The 13,617-nt window shown below is 44.5% G+C and overlaps 1 protein-coding gene across 1 annotated transcript in view; it reads right to left on the minus strand.

The window, feature by feature from the left end:
* Positions 1-13,617, minus strand: part of LOC119462276 (trafficking protein particle complex subunit 10-like) — a 98,342-nt gene that overhangs the window by 44,898 nt on the left and 39,827 nt on the right. The window contains 2 exon segments of the mRNA XM_049672915.1: positions 2,450-2,541; positions 9,909-9,985. Of these exon segments, the coding sequence (XP_049528872.1) occupies positions 2,450-2,541; positions 9,909-9,985 (169 nt within the window).

Consider the following 13,617-nt stretch of genomic DNA (forward strand, 5'->3'; position numbering starts at 1 on the left):
TCGGATAATCCTGAGGCAAAATAAAGTGAGCAATTTAAAACTCACATCAAACTATGCACATTATATGAATGTACGAACATCGCCAGCAGCAGATTATCTGGAGAGAAAAAGAATCAAAGGAAACGCTCCTAGGCGAACTTTTCCAGGGAGCACCGGACATACTCCAGACATGTCCAACTGCAACTTTGGCGCTCGTCTATTACAAGTGCAACACATGTGGTACTTTCCCCTTTCGTCTTCAAATGCACAGTCAGGATACTGCGCTTCAGATGTCCAAATAGAAAGTTACTCACATCTACCAATATAATTAAATTTCTTGCACAAGAAACCGCATCGAAATGAACAATACATAGGCATTTAATGAATGCTGATTCACTATTGCTGTATGAGCGCGATAGAAAAAAATGCCCAGAATACATATTCGCAACTTAGTAAAGTCCCTTGTTTGAACTCAGCAAGAATTGCATCTCGATGTTGGTGTCCGACAGACGAAACCATTTTTTTTTTCAGCACTTCATTGGCAATGTTTAAGAGCCGTTGCATCGAAGCGCTTGAGGGTACTGCCGTGTTCTACTTGAGGAAAAGTTGGGTCCATCCCTCGAAGTTCTTCATCTGCAACAGCGGGTAGTCAAATTGTACCAGCGAGTACCACGACAGCTCATCCTGTGCCTCGGCTGGAAGGGTTTGGGGGCCCGTGAGGACTGGAAATTTTCCACCCGCCGCGAATTCCCTCGAGTAGTGCTGTGATCCTGACGTCATGGTTCCTCTGCGGCAGGCCGGCATGCTGGCTTGGAGGAAAGAAACTACAGGAAGGAGCGTCCCGTGATAATCTTGAAGTCTGGCCATAAAAAAATGTAACGGAGAATTCACGAAAAAATGTCCCATAGTCATGTGACAGGTAGTTCTTTGCGCCTCATGCGGTCGCCCATCCGCCCTGCATGATGTGCTGCGTACGTGCATGCGTGTGTTCAATGCCGTGGAACGTTTACAAAAGGAACGCCATTCCCTCTGCCGTTCCTTCGTAAACCTAACGAGTTAGTGTTACAGTTCCACCGACCCTTGACGGAACGGTGACGTTCCTCCGTTCCTCCCAAAAGGAACTAGTTCCAGGAACGCTGTTCCTTGGAACGCCGTTCCGTACAACACTGATTTGAAATATACAAAATATGCACCTGGTTCCTAGTTCCCAACTTTTGCAAGTCAGATCATGCAGAATAATTATGCTGATTTGTTGGTATTGATACTAGCTATAGCAATGCCCATGTTATGCAGGAAAGCAGTAGCTTCACAAATGTGATAATGGCGAAGTTCCTATTGTGCAGGGAGCATTTCTTTTTACTGATTGCAGCAGGCACCTGTTGCAATATTAATTAACGTTAATGTTAATGTTAAACGTTAATGCAATGGTTATTTTGAGTTTTTTACTGGTTTATTTAGGCTCTCGAAGCAATGGTTGTCAGGTCAGGGAGCATGCAGAAGCCTCCTCATACTTGATTATTGCATTCGGTTAGATTTTCTGTGCAAGCACGGTGGCCTAGTCTGCGTTCAAATGGTGCTGCAGCCTGCACATTCTTTGTTCAGTTCTTGTACAGTGCTTTATAGTAACATGGAGTGTTGCACAATATTGTACAGTAACGAATCAAAGCACTTAACAGGCGGTGTTCAAAATGTAAGAGATTAGACAGTAAGTGAAGCCTTCATCGAAGGTCAGTTGAAGGTCGATCTGAAATCAACGCCACATGACGGAAAGCATTGCTCGTAATAATTTGTACACACGCTGTCAAGCGCTGATGGATAAAAGCAACTCCAACGCGGGGAAAATAATGTTGCCCTTCATATTAGCCGAACACAATTATCAAAATAACACCCACTCATGAGCTATCTGGCGTTGTTTGAGATGTCGTTAAAACAGACTATATGTTGAACCAAAAAATTGACAACACGAGAGAAGCGTCTGTATCTTCAATGCTGCTGTCATTTAAAAACAATGTTGCCGTGTTGATCACACCACAAATTTTGCATCTTTTTATTGGAGAAGTGCTAGGAGCAGTGGAGGCTAGTTTCGACGATACCTCCAGTTTCCAGACAACACAATCTGCCAAAAATTGTCAAATCTGACAAACAGTTAAAGTTCAGTCGTCATTTCAGATGGTGCAATGATGTTGCTCGTAGACGAATTCCAATGGAAGTGTTTAACAACGCGTACAAGAACTGTCAATCAAACTGATCGATTCCTTAGGTGCGGTAACGAAAGAGTTAATTTGAGTAAGACCATGCCCCAAAGTGACAAGCAGAGCCCACATCAGTGGAATGCCCCACACATTGTGCTTCACTATGCTTCATCAATGGCACAGCTGCGTGGGACTGCTCACATGTCATTTTTCTGCAATATCTTATTGTGTACGTTAATCAAGCGACTCAAGTAGCCAAATTCATGGTTTTCACTCACATGTACAGCTCGGCCAGATCTCTGCCTACAAGCCTGGCCGACCGTAGCCGCCCTGTGTGCTTGAACATGATCATGGTGTGCTCCGACAGATCCTGCGCAGGCAAAAGGAACAAATATGAAAACACGCAGCTAAGCAGCAATTGAAGAACCGTATTCCTGAATCATGCTGAAAGTGAAACACTACTACAGTAAAACCTCGTTATAACGAAGTTGAAGGTGCAACGAAAATTGCTGTGTTATATCTATTACTTCGTTATATTCATTTTGCATGTACTGCAGTGTGAATATCTACGAGAATTTGAAGAGGAATTTCACTTGCTTCATTATATTCATTATTTCGTTATATCACGTTTCGTTGTAACGAGGTTTGACTGTAATTACTACATTCAAGACACAAGCTGCACAGCATACTAAATGAAGTCAGAAGATGTTTTTTCTTTTTCATCACAGTGGACAGACAGCCACAAGAAAAAAAAAGTTTAAAATCTGACAGTAAGCTAAAGATCCACACCAGAGAAAAAAAAAAGGGGGGGAGAAGAAAGTAAAAGGAAAATGTGGCACTTGAAGCCCAAACGATGCACTAGCGCACAAAAATATTGCATTCATACTGTATCGTGGCACCTGGTTCTTCGCTAGAGCAGAGAAAGCCTATCATGTTAAAGTGAGACACACATACACACACCTTTATTAATATATATTCAACTTCTATTAATTTGGCCCTGACAGAAATGCAAGGATGTGGCGGACTGGAAGGAAGGGTGAGAAAATGCTGGAGAATTTCAGCTAGTTATTTTTTTCAGAATACCATATCTGAACCAATGTTCCAAAAAAAAAAAACTTGACAACATCCCCCCTCCCCCTCCCAGAAAGAAAAGAGAAGAAAAAGAAATGTTACCATTGTTACACTAAATATAGCCATAGGGTTAAACTTAAAACAGAACTTTTATTGTAGCATGATACACAATGTGCTACAGTGATTCAGCCACACACACACATGGATCTGTTTCCACAGGCACGCATTGTGGTTATAGATCGGCCATCACAAAAACGGTTTAACAAGGTCGCCATACCGCATACATGCACACCTGGGCAGCTGCGTCAGCACATTTATGAGGACACGAATAGTGTGACATAGTAATAATGGATCAGGCCTTCAGGCCACCACACAATCATACCTCCCTCACTTCCTCACATACATTCATGCCCTACTGCGCACACAAACCCACATTCACAATTAAATTTCCAGGCTTGCTTTCTTTCGTAGCTCAGTTGTCTGTCTGGTGGGTGAGCTTGCCACGTATTCAAGGGTGAAAAGGGGAAAGAAAGTCCTACATTGTTCTGAATCTAATGCTAGCCACTTTCCGGTAGTTGGTAGCTTCCCGAAACATTTGGTGAAGAATTGCCATGACGTGTGCAGTGGTGCCACTCACGAACTGAGGTTTGGAGCAATTTTGGGAACAGCAAAATCTTAATTTTGGAGCAGTTTGGAGCATCCAGATACAGATTTCGGAGCACTTTGGAGCTAATAAATGCCACATGCTGGACACGTCCTAAGCTATTTCAAACACTTAACATTGACAGGCGTTATTCCAGAAAGTATTTGCTTGCTGTAAAACAATGTTGCTCTGCCTCTGAATACATGAGTTTCCTTTAATTTAAATGAAGACAGCAAACCTGTTCACACAGCGTGCTGTAATTAGTTTATTTCAGGTTGAGTGAAGCTGTTTCCTTTTACATCGTATGATTTGTTCTTGACAGCTGACACTTTGTTATGTTTTCAGCAAGGCTCTATTATCAGTCAGAAACACCTGGCCAGACTCAATGTCATCAATGCTTTTCTGAGCCAGGCTAGCCTTAATGAGCCCCTCGTAACGCTCAGTCATTGCTTCAGACGACACCAGGTACTTTTCAACGGTCTGTTTTTCCTCATAAAGCTGAAGCCTCTATCTGTTCAGCAACTGGCCGATTCACAACTGGCGTCGACGGATTATTTCGACACCAGCAATTCAAACAAGCTCGATTATTCGGACTACTTTGAGGCACCATGACTAGCCCATAAATTTAAAGTGGAAATACGACCGAAATATCGGACACCTTTAGGTACGCCATCCTATAAAATTCGGACTCCACCTGCACGACTGCATGCTAATTTGACCGCCGAGTTGAGCGGAAATAGCAATATTTTGGCGTTGATATGTCGCTGGCATTGCCGCAGCATGGTGGCCGGCCATGTTGCCGACACCTCCTGGAAACCAAAACTAGAGAGGCCTAGTTAATCCAGCAGCGACCGCACGCAACCGTCAGGCAAGCGAACTCCGGCAAGCCATGCGGGAGTGCATTCGGGAGGCTTTGGCTCCGCGCGTCCAGCGTTTATTCATTGACGTGTTAACTAGCAACACGGTCACGGCGACTTAAGTTGTTTAAGCGGTGCCGACTACACCCTCGATGTCACCGCCGACGAGGACAATGACTGTCCTGTCTCAAAAAAAAAAAAGACGCTGTCATTCGGTTATGATAGCGCGGTCGACTCCTGCGCGGCGATTTTGTAGCGATGCAGTCCGCTCGATACTATATGCCACCCTTATCACCCGCCGTTCACTGCCGGCTGATACCATATAACGCAGGCGGAGCGCCGCTCTTATACCACTGACGAAGTGCAAGTGGCAGTGGAAAAGGCATCGCTACAAAATCGCGGTCTTGTTGCCAAAGTTTGAAGATTCGGTGCATGCATTAATTGTACTTTCGTCTATTTGTAGCGACAGCATAACAATGATAGAGATACGAACTGACCAGATCGTAGGCAAGCGTACGTGCGCGCAGAACAGCGTTGACAAACGTCGGCTTTATTTTTGGACGATCCCTTTCCAGGATACTTTCACTTTCGCAACATTTCGCGCGACTAGCACTGGACACATCAATGGATGATAGCGTTCTTGGGACACTACCAAGTATGCCGACGCTGACGCTAGTGCCGTGAAATCCCGCGAAAGTGAACGTATCCCCAAAAGTGGTCAACCGAGAATAAGGTATTTTTTAGCCACTGGCGGAATAAATTCAGTTCTGTTCTGGCGAATTTGAATATTTCCGACTCCCAATTATTTGGACTTTCAGGCGGTCCCCATCTAGCCCGAATTATCGGTCACCGACGTATAGATAACGTGAAGTTTGACTTATGAAGCCGCTTTAATAATGCGTACTATGCACGTCTGCGGGCCACTGCTTCCGCACACGTAATGCTCAGTCATTAATTTTGGAGCACTTCGGTGCAAAATCATGCATTTTTATCAGGATGGCGCAGGAAATATTGTATGACGCAATTTGGAGCATTTGGCGCAGGAGTGGGAGCACTGCACGTGTGTCATGTAGGTTATGAAACAGCTCCCTACGTCTTAGTGCTCTCATGGTCATTTCATTAACTTGGTAGGTACCAAAATTGGCATAGTATGACAACAATGTATGACCAACATAAATGATAGGTCATGACATGAATGTCATGACATGTGTGTCATGTAGGTCATAAAACAGCCGCCTAAAATCACAATGACCCAGCGAAAAAACATTAACACTCAAAAACCACTGACATAGGTTCAGACGTGGGTACTAAGTGAAGAAAACACTAAAGGATGATACCAGAAGTCATAGTCATGAGCATGACTCAGCAAAAATGACAATGACTCAACAAAAGAAAATAACGCTCAAAAACCACTGAAGTGGATTTGGACGTGGGTACTAAGAGAAGGAAACACTAAATGATGATGGTAGCAGGCATAGTCATGAGCATGACACAGGAAAAATGGCAATGACTCAGCAAAAAAAGATCAACACTCAGAAACCACTGAAATGGGTTCTGACGTGGGTACTAAGTGAAGGAAACACTAAAGGATGATGGTAGAAGTCATAGTCATGAGCATGAATCAGCAAAAATAGCAATGACTAAGCAAAAAAAGATTAACACTCAAAAACCACCGAGATGGGTTCGGACGTGGGTACTAAGTGAAGGAAACACTAATGGATGGTGGTAGATTTTTTTTTCTGGGGTTTTACGAGCCAAACCCCGTTCCGATTATGAGGCACGCCGTAGTGGAGGGCTCCGGATTAATTTTGACCACCTGGGCGATCCTCCGTTTGAAATTTCGCGCCATAATGACAATGCATGCTCACCGGTGCTTTTAGGTTTTTGCATTTGTGCTACCTTCTTGCAGAGATAAACAGAACGAATTCCTAGTTTCAGCGCATGCGTCGCGCAGACTGCGGCCGCGGTTTCGGTTTCGCCGCGTGATCCGAAGCACGATTTTTCTCTTTGTGCTCTTGAAGGGGCAGCGGAAGTTATTTCACCTTACTGGCGCGCTTAGCTTGTTTTACCGTCGCTCACGAGGATTCTCGCTCTCTGCAGCAACAGCCACCGCGTGATCGCAACGGAGGCGGGTACGTGAGTTTCTCTCGTCGACGTCTTGGTGGTAGAAGTTGATTTCATAGTCATGATTGGCGCATGACTCTTGTTTATCAAAAATGACAATGACTCAGCGAAAAAAGATTCTCGCTCTCTGTGGCAACACACGCGGTTTCGGTTCCGCCAATCGCAACGGAGGCACGCGACGTAAGTTTTCTCTTTGGGCTCTGACATGGGTAGTAAGTGAATGAAACACTAAAGGATGATGCTAGAAGTCATAGTCATGAGCTTGACTCAGCAAAAATGACAATGACTCAGGAAAAAAGATTAATACTCAAAAACCACTGAGATGGGTTTGGACGTGGATACTAAGTGAAGGAAACACTAAAGGATGGTGGTAGAAGCCATAGTCATGAGCATGACTCATCAAAAATGACAATGACTCAGCGAAAAAAGATTAACACTCAAAAACACTGAAATGGGCTCTGACATGGGTAGTAAGTGAATGAAACACTAAAGGATGATGCTAGAAATCATAGTCATGAGCATGCCTAAGGCTTTCGCCTTAATGTCTCTTAGGCGCAGCTAAAGAGACTCCCGAGGACTCATGATATGAATGACATGCATGTCATGTAGGTCATGAGAGAGCCGCCTACGTCTTGGTGCTCTCATGGTCGTTTAGTTAACTTGGTAGGCTCCCCGCGCACTGCTTCGCATAACATCGATTCCTACAGGGCGAGGGATCTGCCGGCTTTTTTACCAATTAAGCTACCGCGGCACCATTTCCCCATCCACTTTCTTGGGTATTTGTGTGCGTGAGCTAGATCTAGTTGTAGTGATGACACACAGGCAATTCAGCTTCTTTTGCATATATACATGGCAACTTAGTAATGATTCAGTGTGGGCGAGGCGCTCCACGGCAGTGGAAGACGCTTGACAGAACTGTGGCAATGCTGTGTTGATGACATCTTGAACCGTGGCACCGGAAGAAACTTGGCTGAATTGTGGGGGAATCGCAGCTAAATTCACTGTGGAAGAGCAACCTGACGCCCTGTTCTACTGCTACTGTGATATGAAAGAGTGTCGCCACCTGGTGGCACATTCTAAATACAGTGCAGTGTGAGAAAGTCAAGAGGCAGAAATCGTAGGTAAAGCCAGTGGAGCCGCCCCACACCATGCGACAATGAATGGTCACTAAAGAGTGCAGGTAGCGAGAATTATCTGTTGTGGACAATCAGCACGACAAAAAGGAAGTTTGCTCCAAACGTGTCATTAAAAGCTGCTTGATGCCAAATTTTTGCCTTATATTTGCGAAGATAGGGTAATAGGTAATCATCAGCTGCCATTTGTACTAATAACATCCTTAAAGTGGGCTATAGGTTGATATACACAAATTTGGCATTGGTCTTGTGTGAGAACACTTTATGGTTACGAGTCTGGCTTCTGCAGTGTTCTGAGATACAGACACCATCGAGTAGTTTAAAAGGTCATCATCTTCAGCCCTAATAATGTCACTGCACACCTATCATGCGGTGCTGCTCATGGCATGAGAAATAATGTCAGTTGTCATGTGACAGCAAACTTCCATGACCGCCACTTTACTGTAAACATTGCAAACAAAACATGAAACGAGATATTGATAAATATTAGTGAAAACTTACTGCATCTCCAGTGGCATTGACTGCTGAGATGGCATCAAGAGAAGCCCCTGCAAAGTCTCTCACATCCTCTGCTCACTAGAATTTTTCTTTTTACATCTGCATGAACTTCATTTACATTTTTCTGGACCTGCTTCCTGTTTGAAAATCCCTTTTCTTTAATGCTGCGGCTGTCATGGAGGGCTATAACAGCTATTCTTTCCAAATGCACAAGAATTTAGCCAGAATGGCTCTTTTTCCTGCTTATTTACACTAGTTACTGTTTACTTACATGACTAAGCAGGATTAGGTAGGTTTTGCACCGGCCTGCACAAGACTGCTGAGGTTTGGAGGGACTAAAACAAGTGGTCAAAGACCAATTTTACAGACAGTTGATTTTTCGAACCTGCTCCATTATGCGGATTATGCAGCACCCTCACCTTCACCATTAAACTAATTTATAATGGCGAACAAAGTTCTAGACGCAGTTTGCTGTCTCAATCGATTTTTCAAACATGGTCAGACTGCCCGAGGCCACATATATGGCAACCGTGAACAAAGTTGGTGCAATTCAGGTTGCTCCCTGTATACCCTTACTTTCATTGGCACAGTGGTTTTTCAGCTTTACAAGTGCTGTGCAACCACTACGAATAGATAAAGTGTCGACTCTGCAACTAACTGTAACTTCAGTTGCTAACGCCCGACAAAGCAGCACTTGTGAGGCCTAACGGTCTGGCTTTAGGTAGTGGCCGGCAGCCAGCTACTGTGGGAAGCTTGCTGCTAATACATTTTCATGAACAGCTCATTGGTTATCAGGAATAAGATTACATGCAAGGTTTTGACTAACGGCCATATTAGGAGTGGCAGGCTTTGAGGATGACCAACCAACACCCACTGCAAGTTTGCCTACCTTCTGCATACTTACTGGATGGGAAAAGAGTAAACTCGCATGTAGCCAGAAAGCTTCGAAGTAAATGTGTGCAGAACACAAACAGCATTAACTGTCAGTGGCATAAGGCCAAGGTCGCCTGTAAAATTGCAACAATGTGCGCCACACATTGGTTTGCCAGATGGATGAATGCAAAACGCCTTCACAGGATCAACCATCACAATATTTTAGGGGCATATTCACTACAGCAAAACACTGAGCAAAAGTCTGCCAATGAATTTTTCCTGCTGCTAGCATTGCAATAAATAATTAATCTTTTTTTCTTCAATTTCGTTTTTTATCTGACTGCTCGATTTTTCTGACATTTTTACAGCCCCGTTGGTGTCTAAAAATTCGTTGAGTGACTGTATTCACTGTTAATGACTTTGTAAGCACTGACATGTGCATGGATTTCAGGTTTTCTTTTTGAGGATATTCACTGCCTGCCTGCTACACTGAGCAAATTTCAGGCTAATGACCTAAGATTTCTGAGGAGCTACCCACCAGGTAGTGTTTGAGAAAGGATTCCTTGGAAGAGAGTGCCTCCCTCAGCTGGCTGTGTGGAGACTGGCTGTCAGCCTCTGTGCATAGAAAGAAAGAACCGGAACAAAATGAAGTTCACAACGTGGATCACTGTTTAGAATGTCAGTGCAATGAATGGCACCTATCCTCAAATTACATAACCAATATGACTTAGACTCAATGACTAAGTAAAAGCATTGCGTAAAGATGCCCTGTTATTGCAGTCCACTTGTTCATTGTTTCTGTTAAGTAGGATGTCCCAAAAAAACATGTTTTCATGCACATAACCTGCCACTACATAAAGGCTGCTTCATCCATTAAGCTCCTCAGAAAAAGAAGATAAAATTAACTTGAACATTAGCTCGTATAAAATGTGCAAGTTAGAATAACCATATATACAGCAGTGCTAAAATCTTTAAATAGACAACCTTACACATCAGCGCTAAGACAAAAACAAAATTGTTATGTTTGTCCAAATATTGTTATGTTTGTCCAGTCATTCCTAAATGCTACACTATGTTGTGGTGCAACGTGATACCAAATCACATCTTTCCTGATAAATGAGGCTCAACTTTGTAGGTGCACAGTATGTGCAAACACAAGATATAGCGAAATTTCAATTATCGAATCACTAGGGACAGCGAAAAAATTTGTATCGTCTGATATTCATATCACGCAAAAATGTAAAAATATGGAAATCGGCAATGAAATGGCCAACTCGCTAGAAATTTACGATATGTTAATGTGTATATTTTATCGCAATCTGAAGACTTTTCTTTATCTTATGGCGAAATATTTGGAAGAAATACGGAACAGAAGTTGAGAAAATTGCACTTTTTCAGTGCGTTGTCTTTGAAATCAGGAAGAAAATATGGCTTAGGGAAGTGCTATCGCACTGCTGATTGTGCGAGAGTGGCTTTTGGTTGACGCAGCGCCGCCATCTTGGTATCGTCATAAAAAGGAGATGGAACATTCTGATAGCCGCAGCGCCGTATTTCTCCATGCAGAAATAAAAGCAACAAACGCGTGTGTGATAAGAAAAAAACTAGCGTCACGATTTGTCAATGCAGTCACGTGGCGCGCTGGGAGTGCTCCAATTGGCTGATGCGAATTTGAATCTCTGGTGTGCTTGTTTCGTGAACGTCAGCTGCGCACTTTGCGTTGTCCAAGGCCAACATTTCGAGATCTGCCTGGTTATCTCGAGTTTCTTTTGTTGCTGCATGCTAGCTGCTGTCTGATGGTGATAGGGACATGATTTGCACAAGATAAAGGAATTTGTTTGCCGATATATTGTGCGCCGAACAATAGATAAGGCTACTCAAGGACGTGAATCCTGTCGATCTTGCTGATGCGGCAAGACTGGGTCGCTTGTGATTACCAGCTCGTGATAAAGTTACAAGGTGTTTGAAATGGCCGACAGGGTGCATGATACTGCACAAAGCGAATACTTTTTTTTTTTTTGAGGGAGGGGGGGGGGGATGTGTGGATGTGGTGTCATGGCGGAACGAAGTAAGTTGCCTTGGCACCAGAAATGCAACCGGTGCATCATCGTGGCCGCTCTGCTGGCCTGGCACTACCGGTGCGCTAGGGCGTCCTTGCCAGCTCCGCCGGGGATCGTGCAGTGGCTCGATTGTTTGTATCATCCGCCGCGGCACAAAAGGCAGTTCAACACATTCGAAATTTACCACATTGTAAGGAGTTGGGCCGGGACTTCTGAAAAATTCGTATCATCCCAAAATTCATATCAGGCATGATTATATCAATGAGATTCTACAGTATTTGTTCTTTGCTGAACCTGAACTGACTCAGTTTTATGGAAACAGGGCAAGTTAATCAGGCATGGTTGTACCAGTTGTCTGTAATTACACAGCCTTTCATGATTAGATGCCTTGCATCTCTTCATTTACTGCTTCATTTACTGACAAAACAAGCTTGCATTTTAGCATACACTAAACTGCTTTCACTGTGTCACTTATGTGCCCTGGTGAGCGCAGAATTTATTAAAGCTAGCACACAAAATGACCTTATCAGTGTTCATTTTTTTGTGTGTGCTGTCAAAGAGACACTAAAGATGTTTTAATGGTTTGGCTAAATGTTTCTGAAAATATGAATCATGAGTCTGTACACCATGTTTCACAGATTTCAAGCTAGCTTAAACACACATTTTTCGAGAAATGCACCCTGATAATGTGGAAATACCACTTATCAAGCAGAAAAGAACTGCATGCCACTATGAGCAATATACTGGTGGACGAAAGTTGAAACCTAAGAGTCAAAAGAGGATACACGTTTTAATACTTGGACAAAATGATTTTTTTTTTAATCAGCAGCATTTCTCTACCACAAAGCTTCTTTTTCAGAAGCTACACTATCATGCTGATGTTTCCCACTTGAACGTTATTGAGTATAAAAATCTAGTGGCTCCAATGGTGTTGCAGTCTGTTTTTGTTGCAACAAAATTGCTGCTAGAAAGAGTTTTCAATTACCCTTCAGCAACACCCCTACCCCCAGTGAAATTAACAAAATAAAAAACCTCTGACAGCAGAAATTTGGGCCATAGATCTATTTTACTGCAGTTTTTAAGGTACTACATAATTTTCCCATTACAGTGTAGACCGCTTATAACGTAAGTCGCCGGAATCGCGAATATCTGGACTATAAGCGGTGCCGCACTATAACCAAAGCAACAATTTTCAAGGCGCGCACATATGCAAAACATGTGCACCAAGCCGCCACATGTATGCGACAGTCGAGGAATGCGGCTAGAACGTTTGCATTCAATTTACAGTCGAATCTCGGTAATTCGAACCAAATCACGCGGCGGCGCCTCCGACCGGCATTGCTCCGGCACCGCCATAGAGTAAAAGCTTAGGAGAGACCCCTCAATGTCGCACGCGAACAAAAAAAAAAGAAAAAGCGCGGCAGAAATTTCACCCTCTCTCAAATGGCAAGGTCGCCGATTCTGCGTTGTGCCGGAACATGCGTTTGCGTGCCGAGGTCTCAGCCGCGCTACCGTAGCCAAGCGTAGAAAATGGCAGTGAACCCTTCTTTCTCCTTTATGCTTCCTCTACTTTATAGTCACGTGTTGACCTTGCACGCTGCGGCTACGGCGCAGAGGGAAGCAGCAGCGCCGTCCCAGGCTGGCCAACACCCGCTTCCCGATAACGGCAGAAAACGAAACTTCGGAGAGCTGGCGCCGGGCCGGCTGTAGCGGCGGCGCCTGCACGGCGGCGGGCGCGCACGGTGACAGTCGAAAGTGAGGGAGGTACGAGGGAGGGCGAGGGGAGCCACTGAAGCGGCGGAGTTGCCGAGGCGAAATTCGCTTCCCTGCCGCCCTCCTCCCTCACATTCCACAGTCTCTGCGTGCGCTCTTCCCCGTGCCGTGCCGGCGCCGCCCGCTCCCTGAAGTTTCGTTTACTGCCGTTATCGAGAAGCGAGCTAGGCCGGCTTTGGCAGTTTCGTGGCCCTCGCTCGCTATGCACGCCGTGATATTTCACAACTCGCACTCAAGATTCTGGTTTCAGCCTCACTGGCTGTTTGTTCGCACCACGTGCCCTTCTCCTCCACTTCGTCTCTCTTCCTCAAGCACTCCTTGGGGCGCCCGTTTGAGGGGAGCGTTCACCGTCTCCGCTGACTTCCGTACTCCCAGGCAGCCGCACTGTAACTGGTATTTCGTTTCCTGCAACTGCAC

This window comes from Dermacentor silvarum, chromosome 8 (genome assembly GCF_013339745.2).
Source record: "Dermacentor silvarum isolate Dsil-2018 chromosome 8, BIME_Dsil_1.4, whole genome shotgun sequence".
Taxonomy (NCBI): domain Eukaryota; kingdom Metazoa; phylum Arthropoda; class Arachnida; order Ixodida; family Ixodidae; genus Dermacentor; species Dermacentor silvarum.